The sequence below is a fragment of the Aquarana catesbeiana genome, linkage group LG13 (genome assembly GCF_042186555.1).
Source record: "Aquarana catesbeiana isolate 2022-GZ linkage group LG13, ASM4218655v1, whole genome shotgun sequence".
NCBI lineage: Eukaryota > Metazoa > Chordata > Amphibia > Anura > Ranidae > Aquarana > Aquarana catesbeiana.
The window spans coordinates 1,165,180-1,186,646 of NC_133336.1; the positions used below are offsets into that span (position 1 = coordinate 1,165,180).

The window sequence follows — 21,467 nt, forward strand, 5'->3', positions numbered from 1 at the left end:
GGAAGGAGGTATATGACGAAAGCACTCAAGAGTAGTGTGGGACGTTTCGTAACATTTTATTTTTAATTTTTTTAATGTAACGAAACCTCCCACCTTCCTCCTCACAGCAAACACACATACACATCCCATAATACTTTTCTCCCAAGGCAGACAGACAAAATAAAACAATGGAATACAGCCACACCCCAAACGACCCAGCAAAGAGTCCCCAACAGTATGAGACAATATACAATATATATATATATATATATATATATATATATATATATATATATATATATATATATATATATATATACACACACACAACATTCCAGCGTGGTTGTACAGCGTGTCTGATTAGTACAGATCAGACTGGGGTTCTCCGACACCCTGGGCCCCGAATAGACACAGAGTGACTAGACATAGGAGGTGCATGGGGAGCTGAAACAAGGGTTTCCAACCACCCCAAGGGATTCTGGGTTCCATAGGCCCCCCGCCCAAAGGGACTCCCGTCACAGGATTGTCTGTGGAAATCATTGTAAATACATGGCGACTTGACTCCACCTACCAAACATTGTAAATGTTGTGGGGGCGGAGTCTGATTCTCCAAAATGTAACAGCGACAGTAAAGATCGCTTCACTGGACTCTGCGGCTAATCTGTCCAACTGAATGATTTTCACATTTTTCTAAGGACATATAAGGATTTCATTTGGTATATGTTTATATACAATATTATATATACATTTTTTGCATTTTTGGGATGTATTTTTTTTATTACTATAATTGTACAGTGAGGGGAAAAAAGTATTTGATCGGCTGCTGATTTTGTGATAAAGAAACGATCGTCTATAATTTTATTGGTGGGTTTATTATAACAGTGAGAGAATAACAACAAAAATATCCAGAAAAACACATTTCATAAAAAGTTATAAATTGATTTGCATTTTAATGAGTGAAATAAGTATTTGACCCCTTCACAAAACATGACTTAGTATTTGGTGGAGAAACCCTTGTTGGCGATCACAGAGGTCAGACGTTTCTTGGAGTTGGCCTCCAGGTTTGCACACATCTCAGGAGGGATTTTGTCCTCTTTGCAGATCCTCTCCAAGTCATTAAGTTTTCCAGGCTGACGTTTGGTAACTCGAACCTTCAGCTCCCTCCACATATTTTCTATGGGATTAAGGTCTGGAGACTGGCTAGGCCACTCCAGGACCTTCATGTGCTTCTTGAGCCACTCCTTTGTTGTCTTGGCCGTGTGTTTTGTACCATTGTCATGCTGGAAGACCCATCTATGACCCATTTTCAATGCCCTGGCTGAGGGAAGGAGGTTCTCACACATGATTTGATGGTCCATGGCCTCGTCCATCATCTCTTTGATGCGGTGAATTTGTCCTGTCCTCTTAGCAGAAAAACATCCCCAAAGCATAATTTTCCCCTTCCATGTTTGACGGTGGGGATGGTGTTTTTGGGGTCATAGGACCTCCATGTATGACGGTGAGGGATGGTGTTTTTGGGGTCATAGGACCTCCATGCATGACGGTGGGGGATGGTGTTTTTGGGGTCATAGGACCTCCATGTATGACAATGGGGGATGGTGTTTTTGGGGTCATAGGTAGCATTTGATGTTCATTAGTGATCTTCAGGCGGACCTGTACATGTGATTTCCTGAGCAGGGGGACCTTGCAGGCGCTGCAGGATTTCAGTCCTTCACGGTGTAGTGTGTTACCGATTGTTTTCTTGGTGACTATGGTCCCAGCTGAGATCATTGACAAGATTCTCTCGTGTAGTTCTGGGCTGATTCCTCACCGTTCTCATGATCATTGAACCTCCACGAGGTGAGATCTTGTATGGAGCCCCAGACCGAGGGAGATCGATCGTTATTTTGTGTTTCTTCCATTTGTGAATAATCCCACCAACTGTTGTCACCCTCTCACCAAGCTGCTTGGCGATGGTCTTGTAGCCCATTCCAGCCTTGTGTAGGTCTACAATCTTCTCCCCGACATCCTTGGACAGCTCTTTGGTCTTGGCCATGGTGGAGAGATTGGAATCTGATTGGTTGCTTCTGTGGACAGGTGTCTTTTATACAGGTAACAAGCTGAGATTAGGAGCACTCCCTTTAAGAGAGAGTACTCCTAATCTCAGCTCATTACCTGTATAGAAGAGGCCTGGGAGCCAGAAATCTTGCTGATTGATCGGGGATCAAATACTTATTTCACTCATTAAAATGCAAATCAATTTTTAACTTTATGGAAATGTGTTTTTCTGGATATTTTTGTTGTTCTTCTCTTACTGTTATAATAAACCGACCAATAAAATTGTAGACGATCGTTTCTTTGTCACAAAATCAGCAGCCGATCAAATACTTTTCCCTCACTGTATCAGACAATTACAATATTAAACAGAAGCACACTGCCATCTAAAAGACCTTTTCCTTAATCAAGCCTTAGTTTAAATATGATCCCGATATGTCATACAGTAGCTGACATAGTGATCACATGATCGAGAAGAATCTGATTGGTTCTCGATTGTTAGCTGGGACCAAAACTGTCAGAAGCAGCCATGCAAAGTGCCATCTGAGAGCTATCAAACATTTATTAATGTATCCTCAGCATGGAGCACCACATACAGACCACAGGCTGAAAGGGGGGCAAAGAAATTATTTTCTGTCAGGTCATCTTCTTCCTAAAATGGATTGGCGTGATACCAGGAGAAACCACCCGCATCCTCCACCCCAATACCAGGAGAAACCACCCGCATCCTCCACCCCAATACCAGGGGAAACCACCCGCATCCTCCACCCCAATACCAGGAGAAACCACCCGCATCCTCCACCCCAATACCAGGAGAAACCACCCGCATCCTCCACCCCAATACCAGGAGAAACCACCCGCATCCTCCACCCCAATACCAGGAGAAACCACCCGCATCCTCCACCCCAATACCAGGAGAAACCACCCGCATCCTCCACCCCAAGGCCAGGAGAAACCACCCGCATCCTCCACCCCAAGGCCAGGAGAAACCACCCGCATCCTCCACCCCAAGGCCAGGAGAAACCACCCGCATCCTCCACCCCAAGGCCAGGAGAAACCATCGCATCCTCCACCCCAATGCCAGGAGAAACCACCAGCATCCTCCACCCCAATACCAGGAGAAACCACCCGCATCCTCCACCCCAATGCCAGGAGAAACCACCCGCATCCTCCACCCCAATACCAGGAGAAACCACCCGCATCCTCCACCCCAATACCAGGAGAAACCACCCGCATCCTCCACCCCAATGCCAGGAGAAACCACCCGCATCCTCCACCCCAATACCAGGAGAAACCACCTGCATCCTCCAACCCAATACCAAGAGAAACCACCCGCATCCTCCATCCCAATACCAGAAGAAACTACCCGTCTCCTCCACCCCAATACCAGGGGAAACCACCTGCATCCTCCACCCCAATACCAGGAGAAACTACCCGCATCCTCCACCCCAATACCAGGAGAAACTACCCTTCTCCTCCACCCCAATACCAGGGGAACCACCCGCATCCTCCACCCCAATACCAGGAGAAACCACCCGCATCCTCCACCCCAATACCAGGAGAAACCACCCCATCCTCCACCCCAATACCAGGAGAAACCACCCGCATCCTCCACCCCAATACCAGGAGAAACCACCCCATCCTCCACCCCAATACCAGGGGAAACCACCCGCATCCTCCACCCCAATACCAGGAGAAACCACCCGCATCCTCCACCCCAATACCAGGAGAAACCACCCGCATCCTCCACCCCAATACCAGGAGAAACCACCCACATCCTCCACCCCAATACCAGGAGAAACCACCCGCATCCTCCACCCCAATACCAGGAGAAACCACCCACATCCTCCACCCCAATACCAGGAGAAACCACCCGCATCCTCCACCCCAATACCGGGAGAAACCACCCCATCCTCCACCCCAATACCAGGAGAAACCACCCGCATCCTCCACCCCAATACCAGGAGAAACCACACGCATCCTCCACCCCAATACCAGGAGAAACCACCCGCATCCTCCACCCCAATACCAGGAGAAACCACCCGCATCCTCCACCCCAATGCCAGGAGAAACCACCCGTATCCTCCACCCCCATACCAGGAAAAACCACCCACATCCTCCACCCCAATACCAGGAGAAACCACCCGCATCCTCCACCCCAATACCAGGAGAAACCACCCGCATCCTCCACCCCAATACCAGGAGAAACCACCCGCATCCTCCACCCCAATACCAGGAGAAACCAACCGCATCCTCCACCCCAATACCAGGAGAAACCACTCGCATCCTCCACCCCAATACCAGGAGAAACCACCCGCATCCTCCACCCCAATACCAGGAGAAACCACTCGCATCCTCCACCCCAATACCAGGAGAAACCACCCGCATCCTCCACCCCAAGGCCAGGAGAAACCACCCGCATCCTCCACCCCAAGGCCAGGAGAAACCACCCGCATCCTCCACCCCAAGGCCAGGAGAAACCACCCGCATCCTCCACCCCAAGGCCAGGAGAAACCACCCGCATCCTCCACCCGAAGGCCAGGAGAAACCATCGCATCCTCCACCCCAATGCCAGGAGAAACCACCAGCATCCTCCACCCCAATACCAGGAGAAACCACCCGCATCCTCCACCCCAATGCCAGGAGAAACCACCCACATCCTCCACCCCAATACCAGGAGAAACCACCCGCATCCTCCACCCCAATACCAGGAGAAACCACCCGCATCCTCCACCCCAATGCCAGGAGAAACCACCCGCATCCTCCACCCCAATACCAGGAGAAACCACCTGCATCCTCCAACCCAATACCAAGAGAAACCACCCGCATCCTCCATCCCATTACCAGAAGAAACTACCCGTCTCCTCCACCCCAATACCAGGGGAAACCACCCGCATCCTCCACCCCAATACCAGGAGAAACTACCCGCATCCTCCACCCCAATACCAGGAGAAACTACCCTTCTCCTCCACCCCAATACCAGGGGAACCACCCGCATCCTCCACCCCAATACCAGGAGGAACCACCCGCATCCTCCACCCCAACACCAGGAGAAACCACCCGCATCCTCCACCCCAATACCAGGAGAAACCACCCGCATCCTCCACCCCAATACCAGGAGAAACCACCCGCATCCTCCACCCCAATACCAGGAGAAACCACCTGCATCCTCCACCTAAATACCAGGAGAAACTACCCGTCTCCTCCACCCCAATACCAGGGGAAACCACCCGCATCCTCCACCCCAATACCAGGAGAAACTACCCGCATCCTCCACCCCAATACCAGGAGAAACTACCCTTCTCTTCCACCCCAATACCAGGGGAAACCACCTGCATCCTCCACCCCAATACCACGAGAAACCACCCGCATCCTCCACCCCAATACCAGGAGGAACCACCCGCATCCTCCACCCCAACACCAGGAGAAACCACCCGCATCCTCCACCCCAATACCAGGAGAAATCACCCGCATCCTCCACCCCAATGCCAGGAGAAACCACCAGCATCCTCCACCCCAAGGCCAGGAGAAACCACCTGCATCCTCCACCCCAATGCCAGGAGAAAACACCCGCATCCTCCACCCCAATACCAGGAGAAACCACCCGCATCCTCCACCCCAATGCCAGGAGAAACCACCCGCATCCTCCACCCCAATGCCAGGAGAAACCATCGCATCCTCCACCCCAATGCCAGGAGAAACCACCAGCATCCTCCACCCCAGTGCCAGGAGAAACCACCCGCATCCTCCACCCCAATGCCAGGAGAAACCACCCGCATCCTCCACCCCAATAACAGGAGAGACCACCCGCATCCTCCACCCCAATACCAGGAGAAACCACCCGCATCCTCCACCCCAATACCAGGAGAAACCACCAGCATCCTCCACCTAAATACCAGGAGAAACCACCCGCATCCTCCACCTAAATACCAGGAGAAACCACCCGCATCCTCCACCCCAATGCCAGGAGAAACCACCCGCATCCTCCACCCCAATGCCAGGAGAAACCATTGCATCCTCCACCCCAATGCCAGGAGAAACCACCAGCATCCTCCACCCTAATGCTAGGAGAAACCACCCGCATCCTCCACCCCAATGCCAGGAGAAACCACCCGCATCCTCCACCCCAATGCCAGGAGAAACCACCCGCATCCTCCACCCCAATACCAGGAGAGACCACCCGCATCCTCCACCCCAATGCCAGGAGAAACCACCCCATCCTCCACCTAAATACCAGGAGAAACCACCCAATCCTCCACCCCAATACCAGGAGAAACCACCCGCATCCTCCACACCAATACCAGGAGAAACCACCCGCATCCTCTACCCCAATACCAGGAGAAACCACCCGCATCCTCCACCCCAATACCAGGAGAAACCACCTGCATCCTCCACCTAAATACCAGGAGAAACCACCCGCATCCTCCACCCCAATGCCAGGAGAAACCACCCGCATTCTCCACCCCAAGGCCAGGAGAAACCACCCGCATCCTCCACCCCAATGCCAGGAGAAACCATTGCATCCTCCACCCCAATGCCAGGAGAAACCACCAGCATCCTCCACCCCAATGCCAGGAGAAACCACCCACATCCTCCACCCCAATGCCAGGAGAAACCACCCGCATCCTCCACCCCAATACCAGGAGAGACCACCCGCATCCTCCACCCCAATGCCAGGAGAAACCACCCGCATCCTCCACCTAAATACCAGGAGAAACCACCCGCATCCTCCACCCCAATACCAGGAGAAACCACCTGCATCCTCCACACCAATACCAGGAGAAACCACCCCATCCTCCACCCCAATACCAGGAGAAACCACCCGCATCCTCCACCCCAATACCAGGAGAAACCACCCGCATCCTCCACCCCAATACCAGGAGAGACCACCCGCATCCTCCACCCCAATGCCAGGAGAAACCACCCGCATCCTGCACCTAAATACCAGGAGAAACGACACGCATCCTCCACCCCAATACCAGAAGAAACCACCCGCATCCTCCACACCAATACCAGGAGAAACCACCCGCATCCTCCACCCCAATACCAGGAGAAACCACCCGCATCCTCCAACCCAATGCCAGTAGAAACCACCCGCATCCTCCACCCCAATACCAGGAGAAACCACCCCATCCTCCACCCCAATACCAGGGGAAACCACCCGCATCCTCCACCCCAATACCAGGAGAAACTACCCGCATCCTCCACCCCAATACCAGGAGAAACTACCCTTCTCCTCCACCCCAATACCAGGGGAAACCACCCGCATCTTCCACCCCAATACCAGGGGAAACCACCCCATCCTCCACCCCAATACCAGGAGAAACCACCCGCATCCTCCAACCCAATGCCAGTAGAAACCACCCGCATCCTCCACCCCAATACCAGGAGAAACCACCCCATCCTCCACCCCAATACCAGGGGAAACCACCCGCATCCTCCACCCCAATACCAGGAGAAACTACCCTTCTCCTCCACCCCAATACCAGGAGAAACCACCCGCATCCTCCACCCCAATGCCAGGAGAAACCACCCGCATCCTCCACCTGAATACCAGGAGAAACCACCCGCATCCTCCACCCCAATACCAGGGGAAACCACCTGCATCCTCCACCCCAATACCAGGAGAAACCACCTGCATCCTCCACCCCAATACCAGGAGAAACCACCCACATCCTCCACCTAAATACCAGGAGAAACCACCCCATCCTCCACCTAAATACCAGGAGAAACCACCCAATCCTCCACCCCAATACCAGGAGAAACCACCCGCATCCTCCACACCAATACCAGGAGAAACCACCTGCATCCTCCACCCCAATACCAGGAGAAACCACCCGCATCCTCCACCCCAATACCAGGAGAAACCACCCGCATCCTCCACACCAATACCAGGAGAAACCACCCGCATCCTCCACCCCAATACCAGGAGAAACCACCCGCATCCTCCACCCCAATGCCAGTAGAAACCACCCGCATCCTCCACCCCAATACCAGGGGAAACCACCCCATCCTCCACCCCAATACCAGGAGAAACCACCCGCATCCTCCACCCCAATACCAGGAGAAACCACCCGCATCCTCCACCCCAATACCAGGAGAAACCACCCGCATCCTCCACCCCAATACCAGGAGAAACCACCCGCATCCTCCACACCAATACCAGGAGAAACCACCCGCATCCTCCACCCCCAAGCACTCAGAGAGCTTAGTCATGAAACACCGACCTCAGACAGCTTGTGCGCTCTGTAGAAGCCTTTGCTGCACTGCAGTAACTGAGAGGCCAAGTTGCAGTCTTTTCGGTACAGCTCCTAAAAAGTGAACATACAGCAAGATTGAAGGTCACACAGCAAGATTGAAGGTCATACAGCAAGATCGAGGGTACTATTGCTGTACATGGGAGCAAACAGCTTTTGCTGCAATATTTACATTCAGTTCAGAGATTTTCCCATGTAATACTTTTTTCTGCCATTAGATGTCCCCAGCCTGATAGGCCAGCTTCATTGAACCCACTCCCTCCTAACCCACGTGGACCTGGACAGCACCTCATCTTCCTGTCACTCTGCTCTCTCCTCCTATCTGCATGGTCTATGTACTGCATTGCAATTGTTTGGCTCATTGTGCTGCTTCTCCCTCCCCTAGTTTGAGTTCTGCTGTACAGAAGATTGCAGGGGGCTGATACAAGGTAACTTTTAGGTGCTTGTATTAATGATACAGACCTGCAATGACGAGTGCCCAGAGCTCCTTCCTATTCAGTCTTCTCTATAATGGATCAGACCCGCCTTGTACCCCATTATATGGTGTCATGGTGCAGCTCTAAGACCCGCCTTGTACCCCATTATATGGTGCAGCTCTAAGACCCGCCTTGTACCCCATTATATGGTGCAGCTCTAAGACCCGCCTTGTACCCCATTATATGGTGCAGCTCTAAGACTCGCCTTGTACCCCATTATATGGTGCAGCTCTAAGACCCGCCTTGTACCCCATTATATGGTGCAGCTCTAAGACCCGCCTTGTACCCCATTATATGGTGCAGCTCTAAGACCCGCCTTGTACCCCATTATATGGTGTCACGGTGCAGCTCTAAGACCCGCCTTGTACCCCATTATATGGTGCAGCTCTAAGACCCGCCTTGTACCCCATTATATGGTGCAGCTCTAAGACCCGCCTTGTACCCCATTATATGGTGCAGCTCTAAGACCCGCCTTGTACCCCATTATATGGTGCAGCTCTAAGACCTTCCATGTACCCCATTATATGGGGCAGCTCTAAGACCCGCCTTGTACACCATTATATGGTGCAGCTCTAAGACCTTCCTTGTACCCCATTATATGATGTCATGGTGCAGCTCTAAGACCCGCCTTGTACCCCATTATATGGTGCAGCTCTAAGACCTTCCATGTACCCCATTATATGGTGCAGCTCTAAGACCCGCCTTGTACCCCATTATATGATGTCATGGTGCAGCTCTAAGACCCGCTTTGTACCCCATTATATGGTGCAGCTCTAAGACCCGCCTTGTACCCCATTATATGGTGCAGCTCTAAGACCCGCCTTGTACCCCATTATATGGTGCAGCTCTAAGACCCGCCTTGTACCCCATTATATGGTGCAGCTCTAAGACCCGCCTTGTACCCCATTATATGGTGCAGCTCTAAGACCCGCCTTGTACCCCATTATATGGTGCAGCTCTAAGACCCGCCTTGTACCCCATTATATGGTGCAGCTCTAAGACCCGCCTTGTACCCCATTATATGATGTCATGGTGCAGCTCTAAGACCCGCCTTGTACCCCATTATATGGTGCAGCTCTGCCTGTTCTGCTTTATGTAAGTGAACAGAAGGCTGATGGGGAAGTAGTTCGGGGCAGACATGAAATACACCAATCAATGCAGCTCTATATACATGAGTGTATGTAATCCCCTTTATATACAGAAGAGGGAGGGGCAGGGCTGGGAGCCAATAAGATGTGCTGCATGTAAATATGTTAAAAAGGGGCATGCTGATAGGAGGAGACAACAGAGTGAGTAGAGGGATGACCTCCCTTCTGCTGCTCCTTCACTGTCCAATCAGCAGGCTGGAGGAGGAGCGAACACCCCTGCATTCCTTCTACAGTATAAAACTAATAGAGAAATTGGTGTCCTTTGCATGGCTAAGCTTTGTGACAGAGCTGTGTAAATCTCAGGACTGGATGGACAGAAATACAAACCTTTTTGCAGGTAAAACATCTCCCATATGTGACTGTCATCCCTGTTCTTGCAGTTCAGATTCGCCACAAAACGACTCGGGAGGGGGGGGGGGGATTTACTAAAACTGGAGAGTGCGGAATCTGGTGCAGATCTGCATGGCAGCCAATCAGCTTCTAACATCATCTTCTTCAATGAAGCTTTGACAATAAATCCTGGAAGCTGATTGGTTCCCATGCAGAGCGGCACCAGATTCTACACTCTCCAGTTTTAATAAATCCCCTCCCCCCGTGTCACCCCTCCAGCCACACTGTTCATGTATCTTCTATGGCAGCCAAAGATAAGAGACATTCATTTCTTATATTTAGTGATTAATGATTGGTAACATTTTATCTGACTACGGAAGATTTGATACCATTGGTTGTCCACTTACGTTGTCCTCGGAGAGTTTCTCGATGGTCACCTTGGCCTCCAGCAGATGATTATTGAGCGCGATCACCTCGTGACCCAAAGCTCTCTTCTCCTCTTCATAATGTTGTCCCTGGAAATACACAGCTGGCGTTAGCGAATGGTTTGTCCCTCCGCTGCAATCCAGGTAAAATGAGGCAATCAGTAATGGTGAAAGGCTTCCCCTCCCAGAGATGGAAGGAAATCTGCGTCCAATCCGGACACGGAAATCTCATTTACATTTACATTCATTCCCACAATGACTTCCTATACATAACACCCCCCCCCGGATCCGAGAGCCCCCTCCACCATTCCCACAATGACTTCCTATACATACCCCCCCGCATCCGAGAGCCCCCTCCACCATTCCCACAATGACTTCCTATACATAACACCCCCCGGATCCAAGAGCCCCCTCCACCATTCCCACAATGACTTCCTATACATACACCCCCCGGATCCGAGAGCACCCTCCACCATTCCCACAATGACTTCCTATACATAACACCCCCCCCCCGGATCCGAGAGCCCCCTCCACCATTCCCACAATGACTTCCTATACATAACACCCCCCCCCCGGATCCGAGAGCCCCCTCCACCATTCCCACAATGACTTCCTATACATACCCCCCCGCATCCGAGAGCCCCCTCCACCATTCCCACAATGACTTCCTATACATAACACCCCCCCCCCCGGATCCGAGAGCCCCCTCCACCATTCCCACAATGACTTCCTATACATACCCCCCCGCATCCGAGAGCCCCCTCCACCATTCCCACAATGACTCCCTATACATACCCCCCCCCCGGATCCGAGAGCCCCTCCACCATTCCCACAATGACTTCCTATACATAACACCCCCCCTCCTGGATCCAAGAGCCCCCTCCACCATTCCCACAATGACTTCCTATACATACCCCCCCAGATCCAAGAGCCCCCTCCACCATTCCCACAATGACTTCCTATACATACCCCCCCGGATCCGAGAGCCCCCTCCACCATTCCCACAATGACTTCCTATACATACCCCCCCAGATCCAAGAGCACCCTCCACCATTCCCACAATGACTTCCTATACATACCCCCCCGGATCCAAGAGCCCCCTCCACCATTCCCACAATGACTTCCTATACATACCCCCTCCTGGATCCGAGAGCCCCCTCCACCATTCCCACAATGACTTCCTATACATAACACCCCCCCGGATCCGAGAGCACCCTCCACCATTCCCACAATGACTTCCTATACCTACCCCCATCGGATCCGAGAGCCCCCGCCACCATTCCCACAATTACTTCCTATACATACCCCCCCAGATCCGAGAGCCCCCTCCACCATTCCCACAATAACTTCCTATACATAACACCCCCCCCGGATCCGAGAGCCCCCTCCACCATTCCCACAATGACTTCCTATACATACCCCCCTCAGATCCAAGAGCCCCCTCCACCATTCCCACAATGACTTCCTATACATACCCCCCCGGATCTGAGAGCCCCCTCCACCATTCCCACAATAACTTCCTATACATAACACCCCCCCCGGATCCGAGAGCCCCCTCCACCATTCCCACAATGATTCCTATACATACCCCCCCCGGATCCGAGAGCCCCCTCCACCATTCCCACAATGACTTCCTATACATACCCCCCCGGATCCGAGAGCCCCCTCCACCATTCCCACAATGACTTCCTATACATACCCCCCTGGATCCAAGAGCCCCCTCCACCATTCCCACAATGACTTCCTATACATACCCCCCCCGGATCCAAGAGCCCCCTCCACCATTCCCACAATGACTTCCTATACATACCCCCCCGATCCAAGAGCCCCCTCCACCATTCCCACAATGACTTCCTATACATATCCCCTCCTGGATCCGAGAGCTCCCTCCACCATTCCCAAAATGACTTCCTATACATACCCCCCCCCCGGATCCAAGAGCCCCCTCCACCATTCCCACAATGACTTCCTATACATACCCCCCCGATCCAAGAGCCCCCTCCACCATTCCCACAATGACTTCCTATACATATCCCCTCCTGGATCCGAGAGCTCCCTCCACCATTCCCAAAATGACTTCCTATACATACCACCCCCCCGCATCCGAGAGCCCCCTCCACCATTCCCACAATGACTTCCTATACATACCCCCCCCTCGGATCCAAGGGCACCCTCCACCATTCCCACAATGACTTCCTATACATATCCCCTCCTGGATCCGAGAGCCCCCTCCACCATTCCCACAATGACTTCCTATACATACCCCCCCCCGGATCCGAGAGCCCCCTCCACCATTCCCACAATGACTTCCTATACATACCCCCCCCCCCGATCCGAGAGCCCCCTCCACCATTCCCACAATGACTTCCTATACATACCCCCCCCGGATCCGAGAGCACCCTCCACCATTCCCACAATGACTTCCTATACATACCCCCCCGATCCAAGAGCCCCCTCCACCATTCCCACAATGACTTCCTATACATACCCCCCCCTCAGATCCAAGAGCCCCCTCCACCATTCCCACAAAGACTTCCTATACATAATACCCCCCCGGATCCGAGAGCCCCCTCCACCATTCCCACAATGACTTCCTATACATACCCCCCCCCCGGATCCGAGAGCCCCCTCCACCATTCCCACAATGACTTCCTATACATACCCCCCTGGATCCAAGAGCCCCCTCCACCATTCCCACAATGACTTCCTATACATACCCCCCCCGGATCCAAGAGCCCCCTCCACCATTCCCACAATGACTTCCTATACATACCCCCCCGATCCAAGAGCCCCCTCCACCATTCCCACAATGACTTCCTATACATATCCCCTCCTGGATCCGAGAGCCCCCTCCACCATTCCCACAATGACTTCCTATACATCCCCCCCCCCGGATCCAAGAGCCCCCTCCACCATTCCCACAATGACTTCCTATACATACCCCCCTCGGATCCAAGGGCACCCTCCACCATTCCCACAATGACTTCCTATACATATCCCCTCCTGGATCCGAGAGCCCCCTCCACCATTCCCACAATGACTTCCTATACATACCCCCCCCCGGATCCGAGAGCCCCCTCCACCATTCCCACAATGACTTCCTATACATACCCCCCCCCCGATCCGAGAGCCCCCTCCACCATTCCCACAATGACTTCCTATACATACCCCCCCCGGATCCGAGAGCACCCTCCACCATTCCCACAATGACTTCCTATACATACCCCCCCGATCCAAGAGCCCCCTCCACCATTCCCACAATGACTTCCTATACATACCCCCCCCTCAGATCCAAGAGCCCCCTCCACCATTCCCACAAAGACTTCCTATACATAATACCCCCCCGGATCCGAGAGCCCCCTCCACCATTCCCACAATGACTTCCTATACATACCCCCCCCCGGATCCGAGAGCCCCCTCCACCATTCCCACAATGACTTCCTATAGATACCCCCCCTCGGATCCGAGAGCCCCCTCCACCATTCCCACAATGACTTCCTATACATACCCCCCCCGGATCCAAGAGCCCCCTCCACCATTCCCACAATGACTTCCTATACATACCCCCCCGCATCCGAGAGCCCCCTCCACCATTCCCACAATGACTTCCTATACATACCCCCCCCGGATCCGAGAGCCCCCTCCACCATTCCCACAATGACTTCCTATACATACCCCCCCCGCATCCGAGAGCCCCCTCCACCATTCCCACAATGACTTCCTATACATACCCCCCCGGATCCGAGAGCACCCTCCACCATTCCCACAATGACTTCCTATACATACCCCCCTGGATCCAAGAGCCCCCTCCACCATTCCCACAATGACTTCCTATACATACCCCCCCGGATCCGAGAGCCCCCTCCACCATTCCCACAATGACTTCCTATACATAACACCCCCCCTCCTGGATCCAAGAGCCCCCTCCACCATTCCCACAATGACTTCCTATACATACCCCCCGGATCCGAGAGCCCCCTCCACCATTCCCACAATGACTTCCTATACATACCCCCCCAGATCCAAGAGCACCCTCCACCATTCCCACAATGACTTCCTATACATACCCCCCCGGATCCAAGAGCACCCTCCACCATTCCCACAATGACTTCCTATACATACCCCCTCCTGGATCCGAGAGCCCCCTCCACCATTCCCACAATGACTTCCTATACATACCCCCCCCCCGGATCCGAGAGCACCCTCCACCATTCACACAATGACTTCCTATACCTACCCCCATCGGATCCGAGAGCCCCCTCCACCATTCCCACAATTACTTCCTATACATACCCCCCCGGATCCGAGAGCCCCCTACACCATTCCCACAATAACTTCCTATACATAACACCCCCCCCGGATCCGAGAGCCCCCTTCACCATTCCCACAATGACTTCCTATACATACCCCCCTCAGATCCAAGAGCCCCCTCCACCATTCCCACAATGACTTCCTATACATACCCCCCCCGGATCTGAGAGCCCCCTCCACCATTCCCACAATAACTTCCTATACATAACACCCCCCCGGATCCGAGAGCCCCCTCCACCATTCCCACAATGATTCCTATACATACCCCCCCCGGATCCGAGAGCCCCCTCCACCATTCCCACAATGACTTCCTATACATACCCCCCCGGATCCGAGAGCCCCCTCCACCATTCCCACAATGACTTCCTATACATACCCCCCTGGATCCAAGAGCCCCCTCCACCATTCCCACAATGACTTCCTATACATACCCCCCCCCGGATCCAAGAGCCCCCTCCACCATTCCCACAATGACTTCCTATACATACCCCCCTCGGATCCAAGGGCCCCCTCCACCATTCCCACAATGACTTCCTATACATATCCCCTCCAGGATCCGAGAGCCCCCTCCACCATTCCCACAATGACTTCTTATACATACCCCCCCCCCGGATCCAAGAGCCCCCTCCACCATTCCCACAATGACTTCCTATACATACCCCCCTCGGATCCAAGGGCACCCTCCACCATTCCCACAATGACTTCCTATACATATCCCCTCCTGGATCCGAGAGCACCCTCCACCATTCCCACAATGACTTCCTATACATACCCCCTCCTGGATCCGAGAGCCCCCTCCACCATTCCCACAATGACTTCCTATACATACCCCCTCCTGGATCCGAGAGCCCCCTCCACCATTCCCACAATGACTTCCTATACATACCCCCTCCTGGATCCGAGAGCCCCCTACACCATTCCCACAATGACTTCCTATACATATCCCCTCCTGGATCCGAGAGCACCCTCCACCATTCCCACAATGACTTCCTATACATACCCCCCCCCGGATCCGAGAGCCCCCTCCACCATTCCCACAATGACTTCCTATACATACCCCCCCCCGATCCGAGAGCCCCCTCCACCATTCCCACAATGACTTCCTATACATACCCCCCCCGGATCGGAGAGCCCCCTCCACCATTCCCACAATGACTTCCTGTACATACCCCCCCCCCGGATCCGAGAGCCCCCTCCACCATTCCCACAATGACTTCCTATACATACCCCCCCCCGCATCCGAGAGCCCCCTCCGCCATTCCCACAATGACTTCCTATACATAACACCCCCCGGATCCGAGAGCCCCCTCCACCATTCCCACAATGACTTCCTATACATACCCCCCCCCGGATCCAAGAGCCCCCTCCACCATTCCCACAATGACTTCCTATACATACCCCGCTGGATCCAAGAGCCCCCTCCACCATTCCCACAATGACTTCCTATACATACCCCCCGATCCAAGAGCCCCCTCCACCATTCCCACAATGACTTCCTATACATACCCCCCCCGGATCCGAGAGCCCCCTCCACCATTCCCACAATGACTTCCTATACATAACACCCCCCCCTACCGGATCCGAGAGCCCCCTCCACCATTCCCACAATGACTTCCTATACATACCCCCCCCCCGGATCCGAGAGCCCCCTCCGCCATTCCCACAATGACTTCCTATACATACCCCCCGGATCCGAGAGCCCCCTCCGCCATTCCCACAATGACTTCCTATACATACCCCCCCCCCGGATCCGAGAGCCCCCCTCCACCATTCCCACAATGACTTCCTATACATACCCCCCCCGGATCCGAGAGTCCCCTCCACCATTCCCACAATCACTTCCTATACATACTCCCCCCCCGGATCCAAGAGCCCCCTCCACCATTCCCACAATGACTTCCTATACATACCCCCCCCCTCAGATCCAAGAACCCCCTCCACCATTCCCACAATGACTTCCTATACATAACACCCCCCTCCCCCGGATCCGAAGGCCCCTCCACCATTCCCACAATGACTTCCTATACATACCCCTCCTCGGATCCGAGAGCCCCCTCCACCATTCCCACAATGACTTCCTATACATACCCCCCTGGATCCAAGAGCCCCCTCCACCATTCCCACAATGACTTCCTATACATACCCCCCCCGGATCCGAGAGCCCCCTCCACCATTCCCACAATGACTTCCTATACATACTCCCCTGGATTCAAGAGCCACCTCCACCATTCCCACAATGACTTCCTATACATACCCCCCCGGATCCAAGAGCACCCTCCACCATTCCCACAATGACTTCCTATACATACCCCCCTGGATCCGAGAGCCCCCTCCACCATTCCCACAATGACTTCCTATACATACCCCCCCCCGGATCCGAGAGCCCCCTCCACCATTCCCACAATGACTTCCTATACATACCCCCCCGGATCCGAGAGCCCCCTCCACCATTCCCACAATGACTTCCTATACATACCCCCCCCCGGATCCGAGAGCCCCCTCCACCATTCCCACAATGACTTCCTATACATACCCCCCCGATCCGAGAGCCCCCTCCACCATTCCCACAATGACTTCCTATACATACCCCCCCCCCTGGATCCGAGAGCACCCTCCACCATTCCCACAATGACTTCCTATACATACCCCCCTGGATCCAAGAGCCCCCTCCACCATTCCCACAATGACTTCCTATACATACCCCCCCGATCCAAGAGCCCCCTCCACCATTCCCACAATGACTTCCTATACATACCCCCCCCCGGATCCGAGAGCCCCCTCCACCATTCCCACAATGACTTCCTATACATAACACCCCCCCTACCGGATCCGAGAGCCCCCTCCACCATTCCCACAATGACTTCCTATACATACCCCCCGGATCCGAGAGCCCCCTCCGCCATTCCCACAATGACTTCCTATACATACCCCCCCCCACGGATCCGAGAGCCCCCCTCCACCATTCCCACAATGACTTCCTATACATACCCCCCCCGGATCCGAGAGCCCCCTCCACCATTCCCACAATCACTTCCTATACATACTCCCCCCCCGGATCCAAGAGCCCCCTCCACCATTCCCACAATGACTTCCTATACATAACACCCCCCTCCCCCGGATCCGAAGGCCCCTCCACCATTCCCACAATGACTTCCTATACATACCCCTCCTCGGATCCGAGAGCCCCCTCCACCATTCCCACAATGACTTCCTATACATACCCCCCTGGATCCAAGAGCCCCCTCCACCATTCCCACAATGACTTCCTATACATACCCCCCCCGGATCCGAGAGCCCCCTCCACCATTCCCACAATGACTTCCTATACATATTCCCCTGGATTCAAGAGCCACCTCCACCATTCCCACAATGACTTCCTATACATACCCCCCCGGATCCAAGAGCACCCTCCACCATTCCCACAATGACTTCCTATACATACCCCCCTGGATCCAAGAGCCCCCTCCACCATTCTCACAATGACTTCCTATACATACCCCCCGGATCCGAGAGCCCCCTCCACCATTCCCACAATGACTTCCTATACATACCCCCCCCCGGATCCGAGAGCCCCCTCCACCATTCCCACAATGACTTCCTATACATACCCCCCCGGATCCGAGAGCCCCCTCCACCATTCCCACAATGACTTCCTATACATACCCCCCCGATCCGAGAGCCCCCTCCACCATTCCCACAATGACTTCCTATACATACCCCCCCCCCTGGATCCGAGAGCACCCTCCACCATTCCCACAATGACTTCCTATACATACCCCCCCGAATCCAAGAGCCCCCTCCACCATTCCCACAATGACTTCCTATACATACCCCCCTCGGATCCAAGAGCACCCTCCACCATTCCCACAATGACTTCCTATACATATCCCCTCCTGGATCCAAGAGCCCCCTCCACCATTCCCACAATGACTTCCTATACATACCCCCCTCGGATCCAAGAGCCCCCTCCACCATTCCCACAATGACTTCCTATACATACCCCCCCCCAGATCCGAGAGCCCCCTCCACCATTCCCACAATGACTTCCTATACATACCACCCCCCCGCATCCGAGAGCCCCCTCCACCATTCCCACAATGACTTCCTATACATACCCCCCCCGGATCCAAGAGCACCCTCCACCATTCCCACAATGACTTCCTATACATACCCCCCTGGATCCAAGAGCCCCCTCCACCATTCCCACAATGACTTCCTATACATACCCCCCCGGATCCGAGAGCCCCCTCCACCATTCCCACAATGACTTCCTATACATACCCCCCCGGATCCGAGAGCCCCCTCCGCCATTCCCACAATGACTTCCTATACATACCCCCCCCGGATCCGAGAGCCCCCCTCCACCATTCCCACAATGACTTCCTATACATACCCCCCCGGATCCGAGAGCCACCTCCACCATTCCCACAATGACTTCCTATACATACCCCCCCCCTCAGATCCAAGAGCCCCCTCCACCATTCCCACAATGACTTCCTATACATAACACCCCCCCGGATCCGAGAGCCCCCTCCACCATTCCCACAATGACTTCCTATACATACCCCCCCGGATCCAAGAGCACCCTCCACCATTCCCACAATGACTTCCTATACATACCCCCCTGGATCCAAGAGCCCCCTCCACCATTCCCACAATGACTTCCTATACATACCCCCCCGGATCCGAGAGCCCCCTCCACCATTCCCACAATGACTTCCTATACATACCCCCCCCGGATCCGAGAGCCCCCTCCACCATTCCCACAATGACGTCCTATACATACCCCCTCCTGGATCCAAGAGCCCCCTCCACCATTCCCACGACTTCCTTTACATACCCCCCTTGGATCCAAAAGCCCCCTCCACCATGCCCACAATGACTTCCTTTACATACCCCCCCGGATCCAAGAGCCCCCTCCACCATTCCCACAATGACTTCCTATACATTCCCCCCCCCCCGGATCCAAGAGCCCCCTCCACCATTCCCACAATGACTTCCTATACATTCCCCCCCCCCGGATCCAAGAGCCCCCTCCACCATTCCCACAATGACTTCCTATACATACCCCCCCGGATCCGAGAGCCCCCCTCCACCATTCCCACAATGACTTCCTATACATACCCCCCCGGATCCAAGAGCCCCCTCCACCATTCCCACAATGACTTCCTATACATACCCCCCTTGAATCCAAGAGCACCCTCCACCATTCCCACAATCACTTCCTATACATACCCCCCCCGGATCCGAGAGCCCCCCTCCACCATTCCCACAATGACTTCCTATACATACCCCCCCCTCAGATCCAAGAGCCCCCTCCACCATTCCCACAATGACTTCCTATACATAACACTCCCCCCCCCCCGGATCCGAGAGCCCCCTTCACCATTCCCACAATGACTTCCTATACATACCCTTCCCCCCGGATCCAAGAGCCCCCTCCACCATTCCCACAACGGCTTCCTATACATAACACCCTCCGGATCCAAGAGCCCCCTCCACCATTCCCACAATGACTTCCTATACATACCCCCCCCGGATCCGAGAGCCCCCTCCACCATTCCCACAATGACTTCCTATACATAACACCCCCCGGATCCAAGAGCCCCCTCCACCATTCCCACAATGACTTCCTATACATACCCCCCCCAGATCCAAGAGCCCCCTCCACCATTCCCACAATGACTTCCTATACATACCCCCCCGGATCCGAGAGCCCCCTCCACCATTCCCACAATGACTTCCTATACATACCCCCCCCAGATCCGAGAGCCCCCTCCACCATTCCCACAATGACTTCCTATACATAACATCCCCCCCGGATCCGAGAGCCCCCTCCACCATTCCCACAATGACTTCCTATACATACCCCCCTCAGATCCAAGAGCCCCCTCCACCATTCCCACAATGACTTCCTATACATACCCCCCCAGATCCGAGAGCCCCCTACACCATTCCCACAATAACTTCCTATACATAACACCCCCCCCCCGGATCCGAGAGCCCCCTTCACCATTCCCACAATAACTTCCTATACATAACACCCCCCCCCCGGATCCGAGAGCCCCCTCCACCATTCCCACAATGATTCCTATACATACCCCCCCCCCGGATCCGAGAGCCCCCTCCACCATTCCCACAATGACTTCCTATACATACCCCCCCCCGGATCCGAGAGCCCCCTCCACCATTCCCACAATGACTTCCTATACATACCCCCCCCGGATCCGAGAGCCCCCTCCACCATTCCCACAATGACTTCCTATACATACCCCTCCGGATCCGAGAGCCCCCTCCACCATTCCCACAATGACTTCCTATACATACCCCCCTGGATCCAAGAGCCCCCTCCACCATTCCCACAATGACTTCCTATACATACCCCCCCCGGATCCAAGAGCCCCCTCCACCATTCCCACAATGACTTCCTATACATACCCCCCTCGGATCCAAAGGCACCCTCCACCATTCCCACAATGACTTCCTATACATACCCCCCCGGATCCA

The 21,467-nt window shown here is 54.1% G+C and overlaps 1 protein-coding gene across 4 annotated transcripts in view; it reads right to left on the bottom strand.

Annotated features, from left to right (window-relative positions):
• BEGAIN (brain enriched guanylate kinase associated) overlaps positions 1–21,467 on the bottom strand; it is a 239,830-nt gene that overhangs the window by 18,484 nt on the left and 199,879 nt on the right. For all 4 annotated transcript variants that reach the window (XM_073610033.1, XM_073610031.1, XM_073610034.1 and 1 more), the window contains 2 exons: positions 10,632–10,739; positions 8,241–8,324 (listed from right to left, as the gene is read on the bottom strand). In XM_073610033.1, coding sequence (XP_073466134.1) covers positions 8,241–8,324; positions 10,632–10,739 — 192 coding nt within the window. The remainder of the gene's footprint in view (positions 1–8,240; positions 8,325–10,631; positions 10,740–21,467) is intronic.